This window comes from Gymnoscopelus microlampas, assembly GCF_963454915.1.
Source record: "Gymnoscopelus microlampas genome assembly, chromosome: 5".
NCBI lineage: Eukaryota > Metazoa > Chordata > Actinopteri > Myctophiformes > Myctophidae > Gymnoscopelus > Gymnoscopelus microlampas.
The window spans coordinates 11,135,445-11,162,176 of record NC_139942.1 but is presented as its reverse complement, the minus strand read 5'-3'; the positions used below and the strand labels follow the sequence as shown (position 1 = coordinate 11,162,176).

The 26,732-nt window shown below is 40.0% G+C and overlaps 2 protein-coding genes across 2 annotated transcripts in view; both read right to left on the bottom strand.

The window, feature by feature from the left end:
- Positions 1-26,355, bottom strand: part of LOC311045855 (uncharacterized protein) — a 51,303-nt gene extending 24,948 nt beyond the window's left edge. Inside the window, exons 1-8 of the mRNA XM_084057914.1 lie at positions 26,215-26,355; positions 25,741-25,983; positions 24,075-24,158; positions 9,615-9,716; positions 9,145-9,228; positions 8,129-8,230; positions 7,701-7,760; positions 5,988-6,071 (exon numbers count right to left, since the gene is read on the bottom strand). Coding sequence (XP_083914040.1) covers positions 5,988-6,071; positions 7,701-7,760; positions 8,129-8,230; positions 9,145-9,228; positions 9,615-9,716; positions 24,075-24,158; positions 25,741-25,983; positions 26,215-26,230 — 775 coding nt within the window. The 5' untranslated portion in view covers positions 26,231-26,355. The remainder of the gene's footprint in view (positions 1-5,987; positions 6,072-7,700; positions 7,761-8,128; positions 8,231-9,144; positions 9,229-9,614; positions 9,717-24,074; positions 24,159-25,740; positions 25,984-26,214) is intronic.
- Positions 18,569-22,738, bottom strand: LOC311045798 (uncharacterized protein). The gene is made up of 5 exons (XM_084057856.1): positions 22,501-22,738; positions 21,459-21,565; positions 20,754-20,957; positions 20,079-20,210; positions 18,569-19,622 (listed from the first exon to the last, which is right to left on the bottom strand). Exons 1-5 carry the CDS (start codon positions 22,593-22,595, stop codon positions 19,462-19,464), a joined length of 699 nt encoding a protein of 232 aa, XP_083913982.1. The 5' UTR covers positions 22,596-22,738; the 3' UTR covers positions 18,569-19,461.
- Positions 26,356-26,732: the final 377 nt, after the last annotated feature.

The window sequence follows — 26,732 nt, the reverse complement described above, 5'->3', positions numbered from 1 at the left end:
ACCGAACAATTTCTTTGTATTTAAGTTATAGGTAAAACATGCATTATATTAGCCTATCTGCCGCCGTGCACAGACGTTTTTAACCGAAAAAAAACCTATTAATTTCCATTATTAACCGAGATTTAACCGCAAAAAAATCGCGCGCGCGGGGGTGGGTGCGTCACGGAAGGGGGCGGGGGGGCCTTTTGCGTGTCTCGGCCCAGGGGCCCGTTTCTTCCTAATCCGCCTATGCTTAAAGGGATATTTCACTTTCAAAAAAACTTTTGGTCATTTTATCATCTACTCAGGCCTTTGTGAGCCCCCCAGACCGTTTTTAAGTTGCTTGATTCAGTATTTAGATATTTGATATTCATTTTAACAGACAAGCCCCCTTCCTATACAAACCCATTGTAACTTCAAACTTCATTTAAACCATGTTAGATTCATCAAAAACACCTGTCCTCGGTTCTGGTGACTCACCCTGCCCTCCTAATGCGTGAGGGGGCCGTGTTTTTCCGATAATTTTTTTCATTTATTTTATTTTATTTTTTATTGTATTTTTTTTAAAATAAATGAAAAAAGTAATTGAAAAAACACGGCCCCCTCGCGTATTAAGGGGGCGGTATGAGTCACCAGAACCAAGGACGGGTGTTTTTGATGAATCTAACATGGTTAAAATGGAGTTTGCAGTTACAGTGGGTTTGTATAGGAAGGGGGCGTGTCTGATTAAATGAATGTCAAATATCTAAATACTGAATCAAGCAACGTAAAAACTGTCTGGGGGGTTCACAACGGCCTGAGTAGATGATAACATGACCAAAAGTTTTTTTGAAAGTGAAATATCCCTTTAAGTACAATTTGACTTAATTTCAGGTTATTTGTTTTTTTGGGCCTAAAAGTATGGTAATTGTTCGGTACTCTTTTGAAATTCCAGCCCCTGCCTCTTCAAATTCCTCTGCGCGTCCCTGATTAACAGATATGACTTCCAGGTCCTCTTCTCGCCCCATCTCCCCCATCAATGATGTCAGAAGGGCCCCCGGCTTTTGGCCAGTCCCTTGACTGCAGGAACAGCATGAATGCATTCCGTAGGCACGTACGTAAAAGATACCTGCAACAGACAGGGGTCGGTATAAATCAGTCATGGACACAAACAGGGGCTCAACAACGAACAGTTCATTAGGTTATATTTACAGTGTAGATTACACAACACAAGAGATTTCTGCTGCACGGTAAAATGACCCACCATTCTAGAAGGGCTCTGTCACAGAGGACGAAGACTCTTTCATAGAATGATATTTTGTCAAGTAATGTATTTGTTCATTATAAATGTAAAATACTGTGTGTTTTCTCTCTCTCTCTCTCTCTCTCTCTCTCTCTCTCTCTCTCTCTCTCTCTCTCTCTCTCTCTCTCTCTCTCTCTCTCTCTGTGTGTGTGTGTGTGTGTGTGTGTGTGTGTGCGTGCGTGCGTGCGTGCGTGCGTGCGTGCGTGCGTGCGTGCGTGCGTGCGTGCGTCCAGCATCGAGCAGAGTGAGTATGGGGTGTGGGGGGTTATCTCCATCCTTACCTGCTAGGAGAGTGAAGGCCACAGATAACCAGGCACAAAGCTGGAGAAACTTTAAGAAGTCCGACCAATAAATCACTGGACTGGACTGTGTAAATACAGTCCAGCTGAGTATGACCAAGAAGGTATAGCAAGCTGGGAAAGGTGGGAGATTGGGAGTTAGAAGATTATTATTCAATGTGTGTGCGTGTGCGTGTGTGTGTGTGTGTGTGTGTGTGTGTGTGTACACTGTAGTAAAAAAAATAAATGTATGCTGTGAATACTTGTGTGAGGACTCACAGGAAAAGAGGAACACAATCCCTGCCGTTGGACATTTCTGCGGCAATGATTTGCAGCAAAGAATGAAGACTATCTTTGCAGTGAACGAGCTCCTAGGAACTTGGTAGAAGCCGGGCAAGGACCAGAAGGCAACCATGAGGCCACAGGAGCATGTCAGGCACCCGACCGCGGAGGCATGGAAGAAAAGGAAGAATCTTGCATCTGCATCTGGGGGGGGGGGGATCATAAGGTATCAAACATTACTGACATCTTTGAGCGTTGGATAATCGATCAGGTGATCAGTGAAATCCTCAGTGTTATTTTAGCTCAGAGTACAGGTCTACATATGGCTGCATTTGTACTCTCAGTGATACACCGATACTTTACTCTAGTCTCAGAACAGAGCTCACTGTGAATTGTAAAGAAAAGAAAAAAGGCAGCTTAAAAAATATAACGGAAAATCTTTTTATTTTATTAACTTTTTCTTAAAAAATTGCATTCATTCAGTCGATATGATCAGGCCTGGAATTTCGTCATTTTACGGGTAAGGCCACTTGGCCTTTGGTGTTGACAGGTCTTTGAGGGCACAAAGGCCAAATGCCAGTGCAGGAAGGCCATCAAATAAAACAATGCTTTTTAAGTCCACGGAAATACTGAATTTAAAGGGGAATACCACTCAAAAAAAGCCCTCCCCCCCCTCTATGTTACCTAGAACTGGAAAATTAATTGAGGTCATGTGATCAGTGATATACGCAAGGTGATCACATGACCTCAATCAATTATCCAGTTCTAGGCAACGTAGAAGGGGGGGGGGGACTTTTTTCTTATTTCCACACAACAGCTCTAAGGTGAAAGACATAGTTCAATGTTGAAAATGAGTGGCATTCCCCTTTAACTTGAAGGTTAAGGATGATTTAATTTTAATATAGTACAAGATTCGTATAACTACAGATGTGCCACTTCAAAAATTGACACGTTACTGTTCTTTCCCTGAAAGTGCCCTGAAAATGCATTTTTCCTCCCTGTTCTGCCCTTAAAAATGCACTGTTTTGCCCCTGAAAAGAAGTTGTCACTACACACCCCCGTTTTTCCCTTCAACAGACATCCATATACATGAGAACAAAAGAATGTGTGTTGAAGAAGGTGTCAGACTCATTATGAGGCGAAAGGTGATTTGAAGAGGTCCTTGACCAGTTGCTCAAATCAATTAGCATCATAAAAGCAGTGATCATCAAAATAATTCAGCATTTTAAATGCCCTTCTTTGTCCCTCTTATTGCCCTGGGAATCCCCTGAAAATGTACTGTCTTGCCGATGGCAGGACATTTGAAGTTTTGAAATGGCACATCTGTATCTGTGAAATATAACCGATTTATTTCACACACAAAAAAGGCAAATTACCAATATTTGTACAAAGTCATAGCCTATTGGTCTCAATATTTGTAACATTCAGCCCTAGACTTTACTGACTGTATAGGGGTCACATTAATCACATTAGATTCCCAGATTAGAGATTTGATGTATTTTCCCCACAAGCTATTTTCATTCAAATTAAATGTGATTGAACTTGCACTAATAATGACTTTAGTTGATTTTTCACTATTTCAAATATAATATTCATTGATTATTGATAATTATAGCTTGTAGGCTATTTTCACCATTTTAAATTGTTTTTAAAGAATAATTAAAAAAAGGAACAGTTTTTCCAACCGACAGCGACAATATATAGCCTTTATAGTTCTGTATCAGTATATGAGTCAGTTTTAGCAGATTTAATTAAATTGCCTACTATGAATGCCTATGAATTTCATGGTTGTGTGCAGCGTTTGAATCTCAACCAGACAACTGATGTCTACCGTATTGGCATGAAGATGGCGCAGAGGGGAAACGGTGAAAGCAGTTGATCAAATGATGCAGACAGGGCGAGCAGAGGGTCAAACCAGCTGACCTTCCAACTCCCAGGCAGACTCTCTACTCACTCAGCTACTTTGACATGACCAACCAAAGGGGATTTATGCATGTTTCACTCTGATACTTCTAGGCTTCTATGTCCTTCAACCAAATTATGTAAGTGCTTTCAATCTGACTGGTGGGTCTTAACCATGTAGTGTACATGCATGTACTTACGAATACAATACAAAGTGGCCCACAGCATGATGGTCCCCACAATAGCAAAGACTAGACTCCAAATCATGAATCTGTCCTTTTTTGCCAGTTCCTTCGCCTCAACGTAACTGTAACGGCACCCAGACAGGAAGAATTATGGGAGATAGGGAAGATGAACAAATATGAAATGAATGAGACATAGTTTTAGAACTGAAATTATGATCCATACAAAACAGCAAGCAATGTGAAGCAGGACTCAAAGTGGTTCTAAATGATTACTGTATGCACGGTCAATGTCATACAATGATACAGTGGTTCCCAACTTTTTATGGATGAGGGACCACTTGAAAATCTTGAGGGAAAAAAAGCCTTTGCAGTCCACCCATTCAGCATTCTGCTGCTGTGTTAATGGTCAGATGGGTGGGCCACGAGCAATTTCAGAGCAGGTTTTATTTTAATCGATTGTGTTGGATCAATAGAACTAACGTACAGTAGTATACGTTAAGTTCCTATTTATCCGTATCACAATGAAAACGTATTTTTCAGAAAAAAAGAAAAACTAAACAAATAAATAATAAATACATGAATAATTAAATGACTAAAAACACCATATTGATTGTGTGTTAAGTAATGATACTATTCTGAATGCATCATTACACATCATTGCACATCATTACATTCCTCTTGTAAATACAAAGAGAACGTGACATCACACCGTGTTGTTTTAATAGCACGGACTAGCACAAGATGGCGCCACTAGTCAATGTTTGATAAATACAATGTTTGGCCTAAATTTAATTTAAGAAGCATTACAATTTGATTAGTTTGGTATAATCGTTTCGTTTTGTTTGGTATATCCATCTTTTATTCAAACTTGTAGCGTGACTAGCGACACTAAACTACTTGATTCTGCATTATGTGGGGGAACAAGAGCCGGAAACCACTTTATTTATTTTCTAGAGTAGGCGTGGCCTAGAGCGGATCACACTGGTCAGTTTAGAATGAAAACCAGGCTTTCCCCCGTGTGGAAAGCCTGGTAATGTGAGGTTATATCGAAATATGGAGCTATTTAACACTTATTTTAATAAAATAACATCACTTACACCCTCTTTAAAGGATAATTACTTACATATTATCTAGAAGAGGGTTCTCATGTATCTCAAGAGCTTGGTAGAACATTTCTTTGGATGGGTTGGACTTCAGGAGGTCATAGAGTTCCCTCATCGTATCTTGACTGGTGTGGTATCTTGACAGATCAGCGTGGGCCTCTTGGGTGATGACCTTCTTCTCAAGGAGCAAATCCAGTATAGGTTTGACATTTTTCACTTTTCCAATCAGCAAACGCCGGTGTTTGTTAACAAACCGTGTCGCTGAAGCTAAGGAGAATGACTCTGTGGGTGAAACATATAAACATGTTACTGAACATTCTATGGATTAAAATGGAAAATGAATAAATAAATGACATGGCGACTGGTTGAAACAACCTGTGGTGAGTTGGACAGCTGAGGCTTGTGAATATGCGAAAAGTACACAAGTGTCTATATCACGTGTCTTTCCACTTTAGCATTGTGGGTAGTGAAGTTTTTCTCTGTGAGATCGTGAGTTAAACATGTTTAATATTTCTGCATTGCATACAGAAGTGTGGCGTCTACAGGAGCATAATATAGCACCTTTTTACAATCAGGATCCTAATGGTAATTCTACATTGTTACGACATTATAGCTGATAATGAAATCCCCTACAGTGGAAAGGAATGTGATGTTTATTTCTGGCACCTGACTGCAATATGTCCCGTTATTATTAGTGCATGGCTCCTCCTTTTCCTCTACTACTGAGTACATATTTTTAGTATGGCTTTCTTTTTGTATTTATTTATTTATTTATTTATTTATTTATTTATTTATTTATTTATTTATTTACTTACTTACTTACTTACTTACTTACTTACTTACTTACTTACTTACTTACTTACTTACTTACTTACTTTCATCCCAGTTGTGAGCTCATTGAAACCAACGGTTTGCAAGAATGGCTCCAGACAAATTGAGACGCATACATGCTCACACACTAATGTCTATAACTCACCATCAGATTCAGAGTGCAGATCAGCAGCTGGGGCTGAGGCTTGTGATGGACACACAGGGTCTGCATAAGATGGATGTACGGGGCCTGCATAGGGAGAGCAGGACAATGAAGTGAGCTCTGTGAGTGAAGTTGACCAAACCACCAAAGTGACACTTTATGTCAGGGCCTTTTTTTCTTTCTTTCTTTTTAACCGTTTTCCAAACGTATTTAGAATATTAATAAAAGGCACATGCCAGCTACCAGAGATGGGGACTCCAGTCAGAGACTCGTACTCGAGTCGCACTCGAGTCGCCACAAATGAGACTCTATACTCGACTCGAACTCGCCCCTCAAAGACTTGAGACTTGACTCGGACTTATTTACGTTTTTTTTTTTGGGACGCATATTCATGAATGACATGCCCAACGTATTGTCCTTTCCTTCTCTTGCGCAACGGAATGGTGCGTGCAGCCTGCAGTCTCTCTACAGTGCAAACTTGGCAAGGCACAACAGCTGCTGTGTGCGGCCTTTCATCATAACGTTTAAATATAAAAACATCGAAATTAAACAAATATGTTTAGCTCAGCATCAGCTATAACCTCAGTTATCTTGGCATATGCTTACATTTTTTATAAGATGATCGGATCATCTGTGATAGCACGTTGAGGAAACATCGGATTTTCATTTTGCGCCGCTGTCTTGTTAAACCCAGCTGGGTGAATTTACTTACCACGGTAAAGCTACGTTTATGTTCACTGCATTAAAGCAGTAGTTCTCAATTTTTTCAGGCCGTGACCCCCCAAAATAATCATATTTGAACTGGGGACCCCCATTTTGTTTGACTCGGTTCCACAGATAAATATTGTGAAAATAGCAGATCTACAAGATCACAATGCCTGGCGTTGCGAGGCGTTGTGAGCTCCGTTGTGGTGGTCCCAACCCGCAAGTTGAGAACCACTGCATTAAAGTAGGCCCTAAGCTACAAGCAAGTTACATGTCTATGTTGTTGACCACGTAATGTAATTACAGGCTTTATAGGCTTATTTGGTTTCCAAAATGCTTAGTGTTGTTGTATACTCCGCCGCGCCTCATGCATGGCTCGCGCCTCATTGTTATGCTGCCCAAAAGAACAGATCTGTAAGCTGTCAACACGCCATGGTGCGGTGCGTTGATAGCTTGTATTACATTACATTACATTACAGTCATTTAGCAGACGCTTTTATCCAAAGCGACTTACGTTATTTTGGGTAGTCAGGCGACAGCGCATATTATGCGCCGTAATGGGCTTGAGAGGCTATGATTGATGTAAACTTACAGAAGCCTACTAGATTATAGCTGGTAGTTGTCACATGATTGTAGCTCTGTTCGGGATTATTGAACAAAGGTGGATGATTAAAAAGTTGCACTTTGCAAACGGGGACAATACTTGGACATAACTGCGTCACTTCAGAGGAAACTAAATGGAGCTACTTCAGAGATGTTTACACACCCCTGGAATCCATTAGAATGGTGGAAATGGAACGTTAACAATAACAGACAACGTAAGTACATAGTGCCTTTCCTGAAACAGGCCAATTTATAGCCATAATTATGCTACTGTATGTATTACTGTATGTATTACTGTATTACTTACTTTCATCCCAGTTGTGAGTTCATAGAAACCAATCGTTTGCAAGAATGGCTCCAGACAAATTGAGACGCATACATGCTCACACACTAATGTCTATAACTCACCATCAGATTCAGAGTGCAGATCAGCAGCTGGGGCTGAGACTTGTGATGGACACACAGGGTCTGCATAAGGAGAGCAGGACAATGAAGTGAGCTCTGTGAGTGGACATGACATCTTGGCAATGGGATTCTTGTCATTATCTATGGTCATTAGAACAACCACTGAACACACTGATGTTGACCAAACCACCAAAGTGACACTTTACTTTTTAACCGTTTTCAAAACGTATTTAGAATATTAATGGATGGCACATATCAGCTACCATACGTGTGTTTAGTAATGAACCTGCAGCTGAACACGGCCACTCTATGGAACTGCTGCTATAAATCATTAAGGCTTGCGGTTTGACTTTTTTAGTGATTCCAGTGCAAATACAAATAAATAAATACATAAGTAAAGAAAATAATTAAGTAAGTACACCTGATCTTACCATGATCCTCTAACAGGTGGGGTTGGTGTTGTTGGTGAAATGTTGCTTCTACGACTGGTCCACCTGGGACTGGGTTTGAAGGCAACGCAGCGCCCTGAAAATCTAGTGGATTAAAATGGAAAACAAATAAATAAATGACATGGTGACTGGTTGAAACAACCTGTGGTGAGTTGGACAGCTGAGGCTTGTGGATATGCGGAAAGAACACAAGTGTCTATATCACGTGTCTTTCCACACATTTTTTATTTTTTATTTATTTATTCACACAATAAAAACGGAACAAAGGTAACATCATTAAAACAACACAGAAATAAGTGCAGGTGAGAAAAGGAAACCCATAAAAGGGCTTATAAAGGCTCTCACCTAAAAATAATAAACAAGTAGTTAAACATATCAAACTGTTTGTCCGTTACCACCGCAAGTTTAACCTGGATGACATGAGGCGCATCGACCGCTGCTCAGCAATCAGTCCCACACCGATCTTAATAAAATCCTGTAGTGTGTGACGATGCACCATTATTTCCATAGTAACGTGAGCTCCATACATCGATGTTATGTGGATGTTACGTTTTAGCATTGTGGGTTTTGCAGTTTTTCTCTGTGAGATCGTGAGTTAAACATATTTAATATGTTCTGTATTGCATGCAATAGTGTGGCGTCTACAGGAGCATAATAAATCACCTTTTTTACAACCAGGATCCTAATGGTAATTCTACATTGGTTTGTTATGACATTATAGCTGATAATGAAATCCCCTACAGTGGAAAAGAATGTGATGTTTACTTCTGGCACCTGACTGCAATATGTCCCGTTATTATTAGTGCATGGCTCCTCCTTTTCCTCTACTGCTGAGTACACATTTTTAGTATGGCTTTATTTTTGTATTTATTTATTTATTTACTTTACTTACTTTATTCACTGTTGTGAGCTCATAGAAACCAACAGTTTGCAAGAATGGCTCCAGACAAATGGAGACACATACATGCTCACACACTAATGTCTCTTTCATAACTCACCATCAGATTCAGGGTGCAGATCAGCAGCTGGGGCTGAGGCTGGTGATGGACACACAGGGTCTGCATAAGATGGAGGTACGGGGTCTGCATAGGGAGAGCAGGGGAATGTAGTGAGCTCTGTGAGTGGACATGACATCCTGGCAATGGGATTCTTGTCATTATCATTAGAACAACCGCTGAACACTGAAGTTGACCACACCACTAAAGTGACACTTTATGTCAGGGCTTTTTTTTCTTTCTTTCTTTTTAACCGTTTTCCAAACGTATTTAGAATATTAATGGATGGCACATGCCAGCTACTATACGTGTGTGTAGTAATGAACCTGCAGCTGAACACGACCAGTCTATGGAACTGCTGCTATAAATCATTAAGGCTTGCGGTTTGTCTTTTTTGAAGTGATTCCAGTGCAAAAATAAATACATAACTAAATGTAAAGAAAATAAGTTAAGTAAGTACCACCTGGTCTTACCATGATCCTCCAACAGGTGGGGTTGGTGTTGTTTGTAAAATGCTGCTTTTACGACTGGTCCACCTGGGACTAGGTTTGAAGGCGACGCAGCGGCCTGAAAATCTAGAGGATTAAAATGGAAAACAAATAAGTAAATGACATACAGTATATGGCGACTGGTTGAAACAACCTGTGTAGCTGAACACAGCCACTCTATGGAACTGCTGCTATAAATTATTAAGGCTTGCGTTTTAAAAAATAAAATAAAGTGATTCCTATTCTGAAGTAAAAACATACATAAATTACATTACACACAAACACGCACGCACGCACGTAAATAGAATAAGTTAAGTAGGTACATCTGATCTTACCATGGTCCTCCAACAGGTGGGGTTGGTGTTCTTTAAGGGCTTCATAAAATGCTGCTTTGACGACTGGTCCACCTGAATCTAGCAGCTTTACATATAGTATCCTCATTTGGCCCCTGCTTGTCTTCTCAGCATGAATATCGCCATAGATCTCAGGATGGACAAAGGTTCCTAGACTGTCTGCTATAGCCAAGACTGTGGAAACATCTTGAATCAAACGTGCCCTGTTCTGGGTCACAAAACGTGCTGTTTGAAAGAGGGGAAAAACACAGTGGATTAGGTACATTCATCACAGCAAATGATTTCATAATAATGATATATAAAGTACTCTGCATCTCTACATCCGCTCATAACTTGTAGTGAAACAACTGTTACATTTGTAGGTTTGGAATGAGATGTTGAGGATGTACACCATGGCAAACAAAAGGTAGCACCAGCCAACAACCTACTCACTGGTTACAAGCATTGAACTGTACCAAGGACAGAAAAAGCTCACCTTTTGCATCCATGTTATCTGAAGTTGAGTTCCACTCCTATCAGCAGCATCCTGTTGAACACAATCATGTTATTTTAATCATGTCATGCTTGAGCACAATTAAGAGCGTTAACATTATGTCTTGTTCTTAGCTGTGATCTGTTCTTAGGTATAACATAATCTACACACACTGAAGAGCACTCTAAAGGTCATCATTACACACCGGCGATTATGTGAATATACGCAAAATTCGGACTCGGTCCGAATAAATAAAAGGCGCTTTTTCGCTCCACAAAACTAATGTGGAAGCATTGACTTTATAAGGTTTTTTTTTAAAAACATATTATTCGCATGAAAAAAATCGCCCCTGGTGTGTAAGGACCTTTAGGGTGGCCTTTGAGTTCTTAAGTGTGACATGTTCATGCAAAAATAATTTATCCTCGAAGTTTCTTCAATCCTACAGTTGTATAATATAGGATTTAAATTACAATAATATTTTGATCATATCTTTAGAGCAGTAGTTCTCAAAGTGTGGTCTGGGGACCCCCAGGGGTCCTTGAGGGAGTTCCCAGGGGTCCACAGCAGACGAGGAACAGTTTAATCACTTTAACCCTATTTTATACTTTGTTCGAAAATAGCCGATCTACAAGCTCACAGCGCGTCCCATATACTGGCCATTTTGAACTTGTAGATCGGCTATTTTTGAAACATTTTGATAAATCTTGAACATTTTTCCCTGGCAGAAAATATTTTCAGGTGGGGGTCTGCAGCCCAAAGGCATGTCAATTTGGGGGTCCTTGACATGAAAATGTTTGAGAACAACTGCTTTAGAGTTTTCAACGGGTCTGAAATTACAATCTAACCCAAAAGGGACCCGGGTGAGTTGAAGCCCAAGCCCCATACCCACCCCATAACAACCCACCCAACCCACCCTCAGAAGTACCTCCACAGAACTATTCATTTATTTATTTATATTTATGTTTGTAGTCTGGTGTTCCACCATCTTTAGACTTTAGTTTAGGTATTCTTTACTTAATTCTCTCAACTTTATTTCTGTGTGTGATTTCCTGTGAGTTCTGTGTGCAGCAATCACACACAGGTGTGACTGCAGGCAGAACCATGCAGTCATGCCTTATATGGGGATTGGTGGGGCGGCTCCCTATGGTGATTAGGATTAACTGGCACACCCCTTCAAGTTACGAGGATTGGGATTCATCATCATCAAGAACATAGTTACGAACAATTCTGCCCTTTAAGAACGTTTCATGAATCTGACTCGACTAGGAATTCACTTAGGAAGAAATGTAAGAGGAAACATTAGGAACTTATTGCTGCATGAGGCCCAGTGTGGCTATTTAAGTAATTTCGTAAGTAAGTGATAGATAGATAATATATCGTATCTTACATCTCCCTTTCTAAGTTCTTTCTGTAAGTTACATTTTCCTAGATTGTTAGTAGCCTATGCTATTTAGCATGCCCAATAGCCAATATCAATTGAAATCAACTTTGGTATCAATTTATGGGGGGTTCAACCATTTAGGCTACCGACCCGTCTAATATTGGAGTTTCTGCATACCGCCCACTAGTGGGCCAGCCCAACTTGTATGCGGTGCGTTTAGAAAACCATACACCCACACATAACACCATGCCCGTTGGGCCGATCAGCACCAAATTGCTTGTGCATTTTGCCAGAAGGTCACAGACGTATCTCCACTATTTTCCCTAACATATGTGTGAGGGGTGGGACCTTAGCACCTGGGAGCTCAGAGCAGGTGGCAGGAACAGCCTATAGTGAGTAATTATATTTTTGTATATTGTAGGCTGAAACTGGTGACATACAGGCTTGTGGTCAGCAGGGCAGCCGCTGCTCTTTTTCTCCTTTTGTTTATTTTATAGTAGTTGCTAAGCTCAAGTGCCTCACCTTATGTTCAGTTTATATGAAGAGTTCTCAAATCAGTGTACCTTCACATTGATGACTCCCCCCCTTTTTAAGTGTGCAGTGTTTTAACAAGAGTGTAATTTCATTAGAGTGTGCGCAATATCAGTCGCAGTTTATCTTAACCATTTGCAGTGTTGATTATATTAGTCTTATCAGTGTGCCGTGTTATTATTGCCCCCGGTCAATGCACGTGTTGGTACCTGCCCACAGTATTCTTAAACCTTCTGCTGCTATTTAAATAAAGTGTCCTATGATTGTACGCTCAAAAGCCTCTGTCTGTCTTGTTAAACTTGAGTGGGGATATTTTTGTCACAACAGTAACAGTAAATGTATAGTTGGTTCAGGGTCTCTCCCATTAAAGAGTGGCATAGTCACAAAAGTATTATTAGTGTCCATCTGGTCACATATGTTTTACACATTTTTGAAATATCTAACTGTAATTGTATTTATCATGTAATTATTTCCACAAATGTGTTCAAAATGCAAATGATTTAATTAAATATGCACAATACCAACATTTCCTCAACAGAAATGGATTCTACTGGTCTGGATTCTACCTTTAGGGCCAACTGTTTCTAAGACCATTGCTTTCCAAAAAGTATTAAATTATTCACACACATCACGGTTTCATATGGGGGTAGGTTTGTTTAGAGTGATAACTGCCATTAAGCTACTAGATTGGCAGGGTTATCATGCCAAAATATAAATTAGAGACATGTAGGAAGACAAAAATACAAAAAATGTACGGTCACCTTAGGTGGTACCAATTTGTGAAAATATCAGTGTTGGCCCCTGGACTATATTACGTTATGATGGAGACAAGACTCTTACCAATAGTACCAGTCATCACAACCTATCACAGGGCTACCATCATCTGGCTTGTTGCAGCCGGGACAGATCCACATCTGGTTTCCTCACTGATCTCGTACCTATAAGGTGAACAAATGGATCATAAATAAATGTTATCAATAACACCAGACCTCGGGAATGATGCAAGTTGGAAATACATGCCCACCCGGTTAAGCAATACCCGTTGTCAGAGATCCGTTGTACCAGTCTGTCTATGTCCCTTTTATGCCCACATATAGGCATGCTCAAATATGGAGTCCATATATGGACCAAAGTACTGACGTCCAAATATGGACGTCAGTACTTACTACTGTGACATCATATTGATGACATCAAGGTATTTCACATGGGGATTTACAGTTTATCAATATGCTGCTACTGATGAAGGTCCCAGGACCGAAACGTTTTCTTTTTTAAATTCACCCCTCACTTTGAACACAGAGCACCTTATGCGCAAGTAAAAATAAATAAATTATATTTTCTTTAAAAAAGTATTTTCGTATCAGAGGTTCTGGACAACCGGATCTGCATTATGCCTATATATGGGCATATAGGTCGGATCGGCGGTTCTGGACAACTGCCAATCCAACCAACCAAGCGCTGGGCATGGCACGCCCTCGGGTCCCGCCAAGTTTGAAGTTGAATGGTTCCCGAGATACTAGAACTATATGCCTACAGACGGACGAATGGACACTTTATCATTATGTGCACATTCATACACGTAATTAAGGCTTAGTTAAAGCTTCATGATTAGCTCATTAATAGGCTATAAGCTATTATGAATGGGGGATGTTTGACAACTAAACTTTCCTCGCAGTCGCTGCTATGCCGCAATAAACGTGTCCTTTACACTAGCCTACATTTACTTAAGTACAATTCCGCCACTACATCTCAATTATTACACTTTTTACACTACGAGGCAGTGTAAAAACACTACGAGGCAATTATTACACTTTTACTCCATTACAATTATTTGAAAACTATAGTTATAGTTACTTTGATTTTGATCATTATTACAAAACATACCACTGCAGCCTCACCCATTTTTGAGAATTGGGACAAATAGCATGTCTTACCAAAACATTTCAAATTATTACTTATTAACACTAATTTAGATGTTCGGTGAAAATATATTCTTAAAGGATTCATGTGAATTACATACGATTTATACAATGTTTTGGTCTAGTTTCCTTTTTTTTATTCTTTTTTTTTTAAGTGAGTCATGTTGTGATGACCACACACCGCCCACTTCACACTGGGTGTGATTTTTTTCTTACATCTAAACTTGCACTCTGACAGAAAACACCCTTCCTTTAAAAGGTGTTATTCAATTAGCATTAACAGAAATCTAAGCAACTTTGAAATACATTAAATTGTCTACTCACTACGACTGTGCTGTGGAATGAAAAAAAAACGCAACATTTTGCCAACTCAGTCAGACAGGAAAAAAAACTGTGGGAGGTTGGCCCATAGGCCTACATGGTTTTAATAGTCAACACATCTTTTCCCTGCATACTTGAGGAATGTTAAAAAATCACTGCTTAATGCCATGTTGTTTCCATGCCAAACTTGTGAACAATATCAACGCAACTTAGAAAATCATGAAAAATATAGAAATAACAGACTCACCCCCTCCACACCACACGACCGATAGAGAAAGAGAGAGAGAGAGAGAGAGAGAGAGAGAGAGAGAGAGAGAGAGAGAGAGAGAGAGAGAGAGAGAGAGAGAGAGAATTGAGATAGAGAGAGGGAGAGGGAGAGTGGGGGAGTGGGAGAATGTGTGGGAGAGAGAGAAAGAGAGAGAGACACACAGAATGTTAACAAGTTAACACATGTTTGCACAACCACAGAAAGCTTTGAGCAGGGCCACTGCATGCTGGACATTTTGGCTACATGTTCTTTCTTAATTCAGTCCGTCCGTCCGTCCGTCCTTCCTTCCTTCAATCATTAAGTCAATGCCACAAGCCGATAAAGCCACATTAAAGTTGGGTTGAGTTCAACCAGATTACTATTTTGTATGTTGTTTAGACTGATCATGTCCAACTGAACTGATGGCGAGAGGGATGGTGTGTAACAGACAATTTAAGTTATTTGTTTGCATATGCAAACAACAAACTTGTTATAGGTATGCAAACAAACAACTTGTATACTTACTGTACGCAAACAAACAACTTGTTATATAGCCTACTTGGTATGCAAACAAAGAACGTATTATATTTAGGTACACAAACAAACAACTTGTTAGGTACGCAAACAAATAACTTGTTATGCAAACAAACAACTAGTTACTTTGTGTTTGTATGGTGTGCTAAATGTGTATTTTATATTCCCTCCCTTAGATCTTCACTGCTGCTTTGTTTAGGTCGATTTCAGTGTTGGATTATTTTAGCTTTTTCTTACTTTGTTTATTTCATGATTTGTCTGTTTCTCCCCCAAATACGAGTCCTGTTCAATGCACAGTCTGAGGGAGCCGCGAGTGCTGCAGCCGACTACAACTTTTTCACATTTATTTAGACAAAATAATATCACTTAAACCACCTTTACTCGCTCAAATTATTTCTCTGCATGTTCTACTTCACAGACAAGGCGTTCCTAATGGTAACATACATACAAAGTACTCAAATGTTTTACTTAAGTAAAAGTATCAATACTGCAATGTAGAAGTAGGCTACTCCGTTACAAGTAAAAGTCCGGAATTCAAAATGTACTTCAGTAAAAATACAAAAGTGTTGGTATCAAAATGTACTTAAAGTACCAAAAGTAAAAGTACTAAAATGTTTGAAATTAGCAGATCTACAAGCTCACAACGCGTCGCGATGCGACGCATTGTGAGCTTGTAGATCGGCCATTTTCAAATAGCCTCGGTATAAAATAGGGCTAAAGTGGTTAATATATGTTTTATAATGTATTCATTTATATCTGCAAAGTGACTAGTAACTAAAGTTTTCAAATAATTGTTGTGGAGTAAAAGTACAATATTTGCCTCTGAGATGTAGTGGAGTAGAAGTAAAAGTATAGACAATTGGAATGAAGTAAAAGTACCTCAAAATTGTACTTACTTAAGTGGAGTACTTGAGTACATAAAAGTTCTATCTTCAGTGTAGAGGGGTAGGGTGTAGATTCTACACCATACCCACAACTAACCAGTAGGGGTCAGCAATGGACTACATGGGGGGTGATGAATCAGTATCAGGTGTGTGTTGAGCAGGACCCAAATGCAGACAACTGGAGGCAGGATAGTTTGACTTGAAATATGTTTATTTAAACATAAACATGTACAACATCAGCTTTACAGAAGGCATAAATCCAAAACTATGTAGCCTAATCACAACACCATTAGAAGTAGGAACTGGCAGAGACAGAGGGGAATGAATCCAGTCTCCTTCCCACTACTAGAACTAAGTGAACAGTGCTGTACCGTAGGCATGTAACGATTTATCATACAAATCGATTCAAACCGGTGACAATTTAAATCGATTTAATAAAAAATGTGTCGCCATGCAAACAGCAGGGGAAAAAATACAGGATATTTGTAAGAGAATTGATAAAAAAAAAATGCTACTGTATTGAAAAGAGGATAAGAGAAAACACATTATTGTAAAAAAAAAAAAAAAAAATAGAAGAGAAGAAAAAAAAATGTGTAAGAGAAATACAAAAAACTTGTTTTTGATTAGTTTCCATACATTTATCTGGAAACGAATTTTGCATCAACAAATCTTGAAAAATGGTATCGTGAACCTATAGTATCGTGATTCGAATGGTATCGTGAGTTGAGTGAATCGTTACATGCGTACTGTACAGTGATTCGTATTTCATAAGTTCTGGATTCGTTTCCATACGCTACGGCTTGTCCAGAACCGCAGATCCGACCGATATGCCCAAGTATATGGAGATCCGGTTGTCCAGACCTGCAACCGATATGCCCATAACACAGCCAGCAGTTCTCTAAGGTTTACATTTCAAGGAGCCGCCATAACTCTGACAGAATACAAATGTAAGCGGGTCCATTTGTATACTGTCAGAGTTACAGACCTGTAAGGGTCCATTTAGAACCCACCTAAGGAACCCTGAGAGTCCCTGGACCTCACTTTGAGAACCACTGAATCTATGAGCATAATTATGCTGATGACATCAGGGATCTCCATATATGGGCATGAAAGAGATAAGGACAGACAGATACTGTAGAGATCTACATATATGGGCATAAAAGGGACACAGGCAGACAAGAGACGGGTACAACGGTACACGGACAATGGGTACCACGGGTACAACGTATTGCATAACGGGTTGGGAGCATGCATTCCCAACACTTTCATCATTCCCAACTTCAAGTTGGGAACCGGTGCCCGGTCTAGTTACAACAATAAAACACTAAAACTAATACAAACTAAGTTAAAACAAATCCTTTTCCAAAAGAAATTAAGAACTAAACAAATCTAGCAAACCTACTGAACTAACCAAAACTGAACTGAAATTGCAACAAAAGTCACAACAAAATAAAAATAGAAACTAATGAAAAATGTAAAACTCTAATAACCTTGATCCAGAGCTATGCTATTTAGCTGTTAATAATATAATTCTAATAGTCCACACTCCTTTGTGACCTAGACCTATATATCTCTGCTGTCCGGCAGAAATGAGCTAACTCCAAAATGTTCATTTTTTGTGGAGTTAGGAGGTTTTGTTCATCATTGATAAGAACAGCTAAGTGGACCTCCAAGCTCACAATGAGGTTGGAGGTCAAAAGGGGGTGGAGCCTGGAGTCAGCAAAACCAGCTAATTCCACCCCCCTTTGGTGGACTTAGCTGGTTTAGCAGAAAGTTTTAGGATCCAATGGAGTTAGCTGGTTTTGTCAGAAAAGCTTTTTAATACTTTTCATTGGTTCAATACTTTTTTAATCAACACCACAGACGTAAAGGGTGTTCAGTAGCACTGACTTATGGAAAAGAAATATAAAAGCGGAAAAATGGAGTTAGCTGGTTTCTGCCGGACAGCAACGATATATACAATACATTACATTACATTACAGTCATTTAGCATAAGCTTTTATCCAAAGCGACTTACAATAAGTGCATTCAACATAGGTTGGGAACGAAACTACTAATCACCAGAAGTCTTAAGTGCATTTCCTGCAAAAACAAGCAACAAAGAGTATACCTAGCGCTAAGGTAAAAGTGCAATATATCAGCTACCTACTTTCTTAAACAGATGAGACGAAATAGCAAAATCAAATGAGCACAAGCTAATACAAAAAGTGTATCGACTAAACAAGATCCAATAAAACAGTACAACAATAAAACAAGAGTTCGTACAACTAGTTAACAACAAGTAAGCCAGGCAAAGAGGAAGGGTAGTGTTTCCTGAAGAGGTGGGTTTTCAGCCTGCGGCAAAAGATGGGCAGTGACTCTGCTGTGCTGACATCAGTGGGAAGTTCATTCCACCACTGTGGGGCCAGAACAGAAAAAAGTTGTGACCGTGTCGATCGACCAGAAGGACCCTTGAGTGACGAGGCAATCAGTCGCCCCAAGGTGGCAGACCGAAGTGGTCGGGCAGGGGTGTAGGCATCGACCATAGCCCGGAGGTAAGAAGGAGCTGTTCCTTTCACTGCCCTATAGGCTAGCACCAGGGTTTTAAACTGAATGCGAGCCGCTACGGGGAGCCAGTGCAGAGAACGGAGAAGGATAGTTGTGTGGGAGAACTTTGGCAATTTCAAAATAGCAGATATACAAGCTCACAACGCGTCGCTTTGCGGCGCATTGTGAGCTTCTGCTTCTGCTATTTGCGTAGGATATTTATACATTTGAAAACTTGTGAAAAGGAACCATCTGCATCGTGAGTACTTTTACTTTTGGTACTTTACGAATCTTTTGATGCCAATACTTCTGTACTTTCACTCAAGTACATTTTTAATACCGGACTAGCACTTCTCCAATCACTGCTCAGAACAAGTTTGGTTGGTAGTAAAGGGGTGTGAAAGGTGTCTTGTCAATAACTGTTTTCTTACGTGCCATAAGAATTTTGTTTGGATGTCGGATGGTAAATAATTGTAGCATGTAGCCCCCTTTAGTCAACTTTGTCAGAGATCATCTCTCAGTATTTAAATCTCCAGACTGGATTCCATCTGTTGAGGCCCTGTCCTCTTTTTCCTAAGTGGTTGTCTCCCTCAATATTATCTTTGGTAATGTTTGACACTAAGGGCCAATAAAATGTTCACCCCCAAACATTGTAAGCGAATGTTTAGGGGGAAGCGACCAATTCTCCTGTGTCATTAACAGATATGTCTTCCAGGTCCTCTTCTTCCCCCATCGTTGATGTCTGAAGGGCCCCCGGCTTTTGGCCAGTCCCTTTACTGCAGCAACAGCATGAAAGCGTACCATAGGCACGCCTGTAAAAGATACCTGCAACAGACAGGGGCGGTATGAATCAGTTATGGACACACAACAAGGAACAGTCCATTAGGTTATATTTACAGTGTAGATTACACAACACAAGAGATTTCTGCAGCATGGTTAACAGGCAGCCTTCAAATTACCCACCATTCTAGAAGCGCTCTGTCACAAACAGAAGACTCTTTCATAGAATACTATTTTGTCAAGTAATGTAAATGTTCCTGACTTCATTATAAATGTAAAATACTATGTGTTTACTCTCTCTATCTGTGTGTGTGTGTGTGTGTGTGTGTGTGTGTGTGTGTGTGTGTGTGTGTGTGTGTGTGGGTGTGGGTGTGGGTGTGGGTGTGGGTGTGGGTGTGTGTGTGTGTGTGTGTGTGTGTGTGTGTGTGTGTGTGTGTGTGTGTGTGTGTCCAGCTTCGAGCAGAGTGAGTGTGTGGGGGCGGGGGTTTTCTCCATCCTTACCTGCTAGGAGAGTGGAGGCCACAGATAGCCAGCCACAAGACTGGAGTGAAAATTGGTATTTCGTGACGTCTGGGCTTCCTTTAGACAGTGAAACAACAGTCCAGTAGAGTATGACAAAGAAGGCATAGCAAGCTGGGAAAGGTGGGAGATTGGGAGTTAGAAGATTATTATTAATTGTGTGTGTGTGTGTGTGTGTGTGTGTGTGTGTGTGTGCGTGCGTGTGTGCGTGCGTGCGTGCGTGCGTGCGTGCGTTTGTGTGTGTGTGTGTGTGTGTGTGTGTGTGTGTGTGTGTGTGTGTGTCCACTGAGCATTTTTTGGGCTATTAGACGTTTAAAATACGTCTAAGGGCTAGGCTAAAACCGGGTTATAATTGGTCTAACAGTGAAAGTTTTTTAGACATCTAGGCTTAGCCTAGACGTTGATTAGCTGTTTTTTAAGCGTCTATTTATAGACCGTCTATATATAAACGCTTAACAAACAGCTAATCAACGTCTAGGCTAAGCCTAGACGTCTAAAAAACTTCACTGTTAGACCAATTATAACCCGGTTTTAGACGGAGGTCTAATAGCCGACTATGGCTCACTGGGGGTGTGTGTGTGTGTGTGTGTGTGTGTGTGTGTGCGCGCGTGTGTACACTGTAAGAAAAAAAGAAATGTATGCTGTGTGAGGACTCACAGGAAAAGAGGAACAAAATCCCTGCAGCCTTTGGACATTTCAGCAGCAACGATTTGCAGCAAAGAATGAAGAATATCTTTGCAGTGAACGAGCTCCTAGGAACATGGTAGAAGTCGGGCAAGTTCCTGAAGGCAATCATGAGGCCACAGAAGCATGTCACGCTCCCGATCACGATGATAACGGTTGGGCCAATGTCATATGTAGCTGCGGGGGGGGGGGGGTCATAAAGAATCAAACATTCCTGACATATTTGAGCTTTGGATAATCGATCGGGTGATCAGTGAAATCCTCAGTGTTATTTTAGCTCAGAGTTTATAAATACAGGTCTACATGGCTGCATTTGTAGTGATACACCGACACTTTACTGTCTCAGAACGGAGCTCACTGTGAATTGTAAAGAAAAGAACAAAGGCAGCTAAAGAATTATAACATGAAAGCTTTTTATTTACTTTTTCTTTAAAAAATGCTTTGATTCAGTCGATATGAATATGATGCAGACTGGGCGAGCTGAGGGTCAAACCAGCTGACCTTCCAACTCCCAGGCAGACTCTCTACTCACTCAGATACTTTGACATGACCAACCAAAAGATTCATGCATGTTTCACTCTGATACTTCTAGGCTTCTATGTCCTTCAACCAAATTATGTATGTGCTTTCAATCTGACTGGTGGGTCTTAACCATGTAGTGTACATGCATGCACTTACTTGAAAAAAAGAAAATGGCCCACAGCAGGCTGGTCGCCACAATGGCAAAGATTAGACTCCAAATCATGAATATGTCCTTTTTCGCCAGTTCCTCTGCCTCAACGTCACTGTCACGGGCCACGGCACCCAGACGGGAAGAATTATGGCAGATAAGGAAGATGAACAAATATGAAATGAATGAGACACACAGTTTTAGAATGGAAATTCTGATCCATCCAAAACAGCAAGCATTACAAATGACAAAACAAGCAAAGCAAAAGCAATGTGAAGGACTCAAAGTTGTTCTAAATGACTACTGTATGCACAGTCAATGTCATACAATGATACAGTGGTTCCCAACCTTTTATGGATGAGGGCCCACTTGAGAATATAGAGGAAAAAAATGTGTTTGCAGTCCACCCATTCAGCATTCTGCTGCTGTGTTAAATGGTCAGATGGGTGGACCGCGAGCAATTGAGCAGGCTTTTTAATCGATTGTGATGGATCAATGGAACTAACGCAGTATAAGTTCCTATTTATCGGTATCACAATGAACTAATTTTTCAAGGGTTTAAAGAACAAACATGTATAATGCGTTATACACATAACCTGACGCTCCCAGATCCAAGAAGCTTGCTCCACACATTGTTTCACAGATGCATAGCAAGTGCTACCCAAGAGGGCGCCACCTGTCATTGTTTGATTAATACAATGTTTGGCCTAAAATCTTATTTAAGAGGTGTTACAATTTGTTTAGATTGGTATAATCGTTTTGTCTTGTTTGGTATATCCATCTTTTATTCAAACTTGTAGCATGACTAGCGACACTAAACTACTTGATTCTGCATTATGTGGGGGAACAATACCCGGAAACCACTTTTTTTTTTCCTACAGTAGGCGTGGCCTACAGCGGATCACACTGGTCAGTTTGGAATGAGAACCAGGCTTTCCTCCGTGTGGAAAGCCTGGTAATGTGAGGTTATATTGGAATATGGAGCTATTTAACACTTAATTTAATAAAATAACATTTCACTTACACCCTCTTTAACGGATAATTACTTACATATTATCTACAAGAGTCTTCTCATGTGTCTCAAGAGCTTGGTTGAACATTTCTTTGGATGGGTTGGACTTCAGGAGGTCGTAGAGTTCCCTCATCGTATCTTGACCGGTGCGTTTAGACAGATCAGCGTGGACCACTTTGGTGATGACCTTCTTCTCAAGGAGAAAAGCCAGTATCGGTTTGACATTTTTCACTTTTCCAATCAGCAAACGCCGGTGTTTGTCAACAAACCGTGTCGCTGAAGCAAAGGGGAATGAAAATAGAGTTGCGGGTGAGACTCTGCTGGTGAAACATATTTAAACATGTTACTGAACTATATTCTATGGATTAAAATGGAGAACAAATAAATAAATGACATGCTGACTGGTTGAAACAACCTGTGGTGAGTTGGACAGCTGAGGCTTGTGGATATGCAGAAAGAACACAAGAAGAGTAAGTTTGCTCTATAGTCTAAAAGCACCAAATGTGTCCCAGTTGTAGCTCAGGGCCCACTTTGATGATTTAGCTAGGGCGCTCGAGCCAGTGACCTTCAGGGTTGCCATAGCGGCGAATCCAATATGGCTGCCACCTGAAAATGGATTTGGCTATAACTTTTTAACCAGATGTGCTATACATGGTGTTTGGTGTCATTTCATGTTTTTAGACAATTAGAAACATGTTGAAATGATTGGGTGTGTTTGGACCCACAATTTGCATATTTCTAAGATGGCAACTATGGGAAAATGTGTTATACCTGAACATTTTATACTTTTGACAAACTTGGTGTCTATTTAATGTTTTTTGAGCATTAGAAACACATTGGAATGTTCAGATTTATGATTAAATCTATCTAGGGCACTTTCATTTTCTTATTATCAATATGGCCACCAAAATGTATTGTACATACATTTTCACTCAGATTGAGTGTAGACCTGTAGGAAAATCATATAGATACAGCTAACAAGAAACAATACAAGTACAATTTTAAATGGTCTCATACAGATCAACAGCGTTTAGAATTTGAACATGTTTATATCAGAATCAGACCAGCAAGCACTAATACCTCACACACACACACACACACACACACGCACACACGCACACACGCACACACACACACACACACACACACACACACACACACACACACACACACACACACACACACACACAAGTTTGCAGTTGTAGCTCATCTGGTTCACAAGTTATAGCAAAAACGCTTTCAGGTGGCAGCCATATTGGATTGGCCGCTATGGCGACCCCGAAGATCGCCATAGCGGGTACCCTAGCTAAATCATTAAAGTATGCCCTGGGCTCTGGGCCAAATGTGGTGCTTTTGGACTGATTACATCCCTAAGAAAATATCCCTAAGACCCTGGACTATTCTCCTTTTCCTCTACTGAGCACACATTTTTAGTATTGCTTTCCTTTTGTATTTATTATTTATTTACTTACTTACTTACTTACATCTCAGTTGTGAGCTCATGGAAACCAACGGTTTGTAAGATTGGCTCCAGACAAATGGAGACGCATACATGCTCACATGCACGCACACACACACGCACACACATAGACTAATGTCTCTTTCAACTCACCATCAGATTCAGGGTGCAGATCAGCAGCTGGGGCTGAGGGTTGTGATGGACATACAGGGTCTGCATAAGATGGATGTGTGGGGCCTGCATAGGGACAGCAGGACAATGAAGTGAGCTCTGAGTGGACATGACATCCTTGCAATGGGACTCTTGTCATTATCGATGGTCATTAGAACTACAGTTGAACACTGATGTTAAGTTGACCAAAGCACCAAAGTAACACTTGATGTTAGAATGAGTCCTCTTTCTTCTCTTTTTTTCAGCCTTAATTAAGTATGGATTTTGAAATTGTGAAAGGTTGGCCGATGGCTCAGGGCTCCCAAAAAATACAGTTTTCGGGTATTTTATTTACCCCCAAAAGATTAACAGTGCAAGCCGGCGACAAAATAAAAATAAGACTGGCCAAAAGCAAGTTTCCAAAAAATATGAAATAAGGAATAAACTCAGGAAAAACTACAAACCAGGATTTAAGAAACTGCAACACAGGCAATGCCCTTTCTGAAGGGCCCTGGTAGCTCTCCCCTGGTGTTGTTACCTTCTAGCCCCAAGCAAAGCTGAATTGATGAGTGATTTTGGTTAAAACAAAACGCTTTTTGTTAAAAGGTTAAAGCTATATTCTGATAGTAATCATTGCTCGAGGGTTTGTTCAGTAAAGGGGGTCTCCCCGTCTCTCCAGCTCTTTAAAAAACAGAAAATACATTTTCAGGTAGGTGACACAATTGCAGTTAATCAGGAGAAAGTACTCATTTATCAGCTTCATTATTATTGTGTTCCAGTTCCAGTTTTGTTTGCTCATTTCTTTGTGTCATCACTTCCAATTGCACTTGTTTAATCAGTATCCTATCTGAGTTCTCTAACTCAGACAGTAAAATTGTTATCCTCCTGACCTGAAAATGCATTTTCTGTTTAATAAAGAGCTGGAGAGACATGGAGACTCCTGTTACTGAAAAAACACATATAGCAATACTATCCGAATATGTTATTAAACACTTATTTTAACCAAATAAAACCCTACATTTAACCTTAGGAAGTATTAAGTTGTGTTTTAGTTATGTTTAGGTTAAGTAGGATTGTTTATTTCTTGACCACACATGGACAAATGACATCATCAACGTGCGACGTCATTGTCCCCCTTAGTAAAATATTAACTATTTATAAAATGAAGACATTATTTAAGGTGTTTTAATGTTTAGTTATAGAGGGCAATTATAATGTATTAAGGCACATAATGCTTATTAGCCAGGGATCCTTTTAAAAGACCTGGAACTGTGTCATTTTTAGATTTGAGCTAAAAAGCATTATTTTACACTTTGGGCTATTCAAAAATAGCAGATCTACAAGCTCATAGCGCGGCACTGAGTGCCGCGCTATGAGCTTGTAGATCTGCTATTTTTGAAAAATCGTGAAAATGTGTGCAAATCTTTGAATATATATATTTTTAAAGTGAATATTTTTAACTCAAATCTTTGCTTCTGGGGGTCCCAGTAACAAAATATTTTGTTGGGGGTCTGCAGCCAAATACATATAATTTTGGGGTCCTTGACATGAAAAAGATTGAGCACCACTGATATAGAAACATACGTTTTTCAGAATACTGTTGAGATTTAGGACACATGTAGAATCGGCTTCAGGTCTCAATGGGTTAAGTAAGTACATCTGATCTTACCATGGTCCTCCAACAGGTGCGGTTGGTGTTCTTTAAGGGCTTTGTAAAATGCTGCTTTGACGACTGGTCCACCTGAATCTAGCAACTTAAGATATAGTATCCTCATTTGGCCTCTGCTTGTCTTCTCAGCGTGAATCTCGCCATAGATCTCTGGATGGACAAATGTTCCTAGACTGTCTACTATAGCCAAGACTGTGGAAACTTCTTGAATCAAACGTGGCCTGTTCTGGGTCACAAAACGTGCTGTTTGAAAGAGGGGGGAAAAGAGTGGATTTGGATTAGGTACATTCATCACAGCAACTTATTTCATAATAATGATAAATACAGTACTCTGCATCTCTACATCCAACAACTGTTACATCTGTAGGTTTGTAATAAGATATTGAGGATGTACACCACGGCAAACAAAAGGTAACACAACCTACTCTCTGGTTACCTCAAGCATTGAACTGTACCAAAGACCAAAAAGATCACCTTTTTCTGCATCCATGTTATCTGAAGTTAAGTCCCATCAGCAGCATCCTGTTGAACACAATCATGTTATTTTAATCAGTGTAGTGGCCAACCTGAAATCCACCACATGATATGTCTTTTTTTCTCTCTGACAAAACTTTCTCTACTACACTCTCACCCTCAGCTGTAGGTGTTGTGATGTCACCCATTTCTCCATTGTCGTTATTCTTTTTACTCTTTTTATGTTTCCTCTTTATTATCCGTGTTTGGCCTGCAGTTCCATTGTCCTCAAGCTTCAATTCTTCCTCAGTGGGAATAATTGGTGTCATTTCCCCATTGCAATCATCTGAACAGTACTTCTTCTTTTTCTTCTTCTTTCTGGATTTGTTTGAGTCCACTTCATGGCTGTCAGTGACTGTGTTACCATGTATACTCTTACTATTTCCATACATTTCCTCAGAAGAGTTCCAGGTTTGTATGTCCGTAATGTAAAGTGTTACTTTATTTAATATCAAAATAGTATAGGCTACTAATAATTA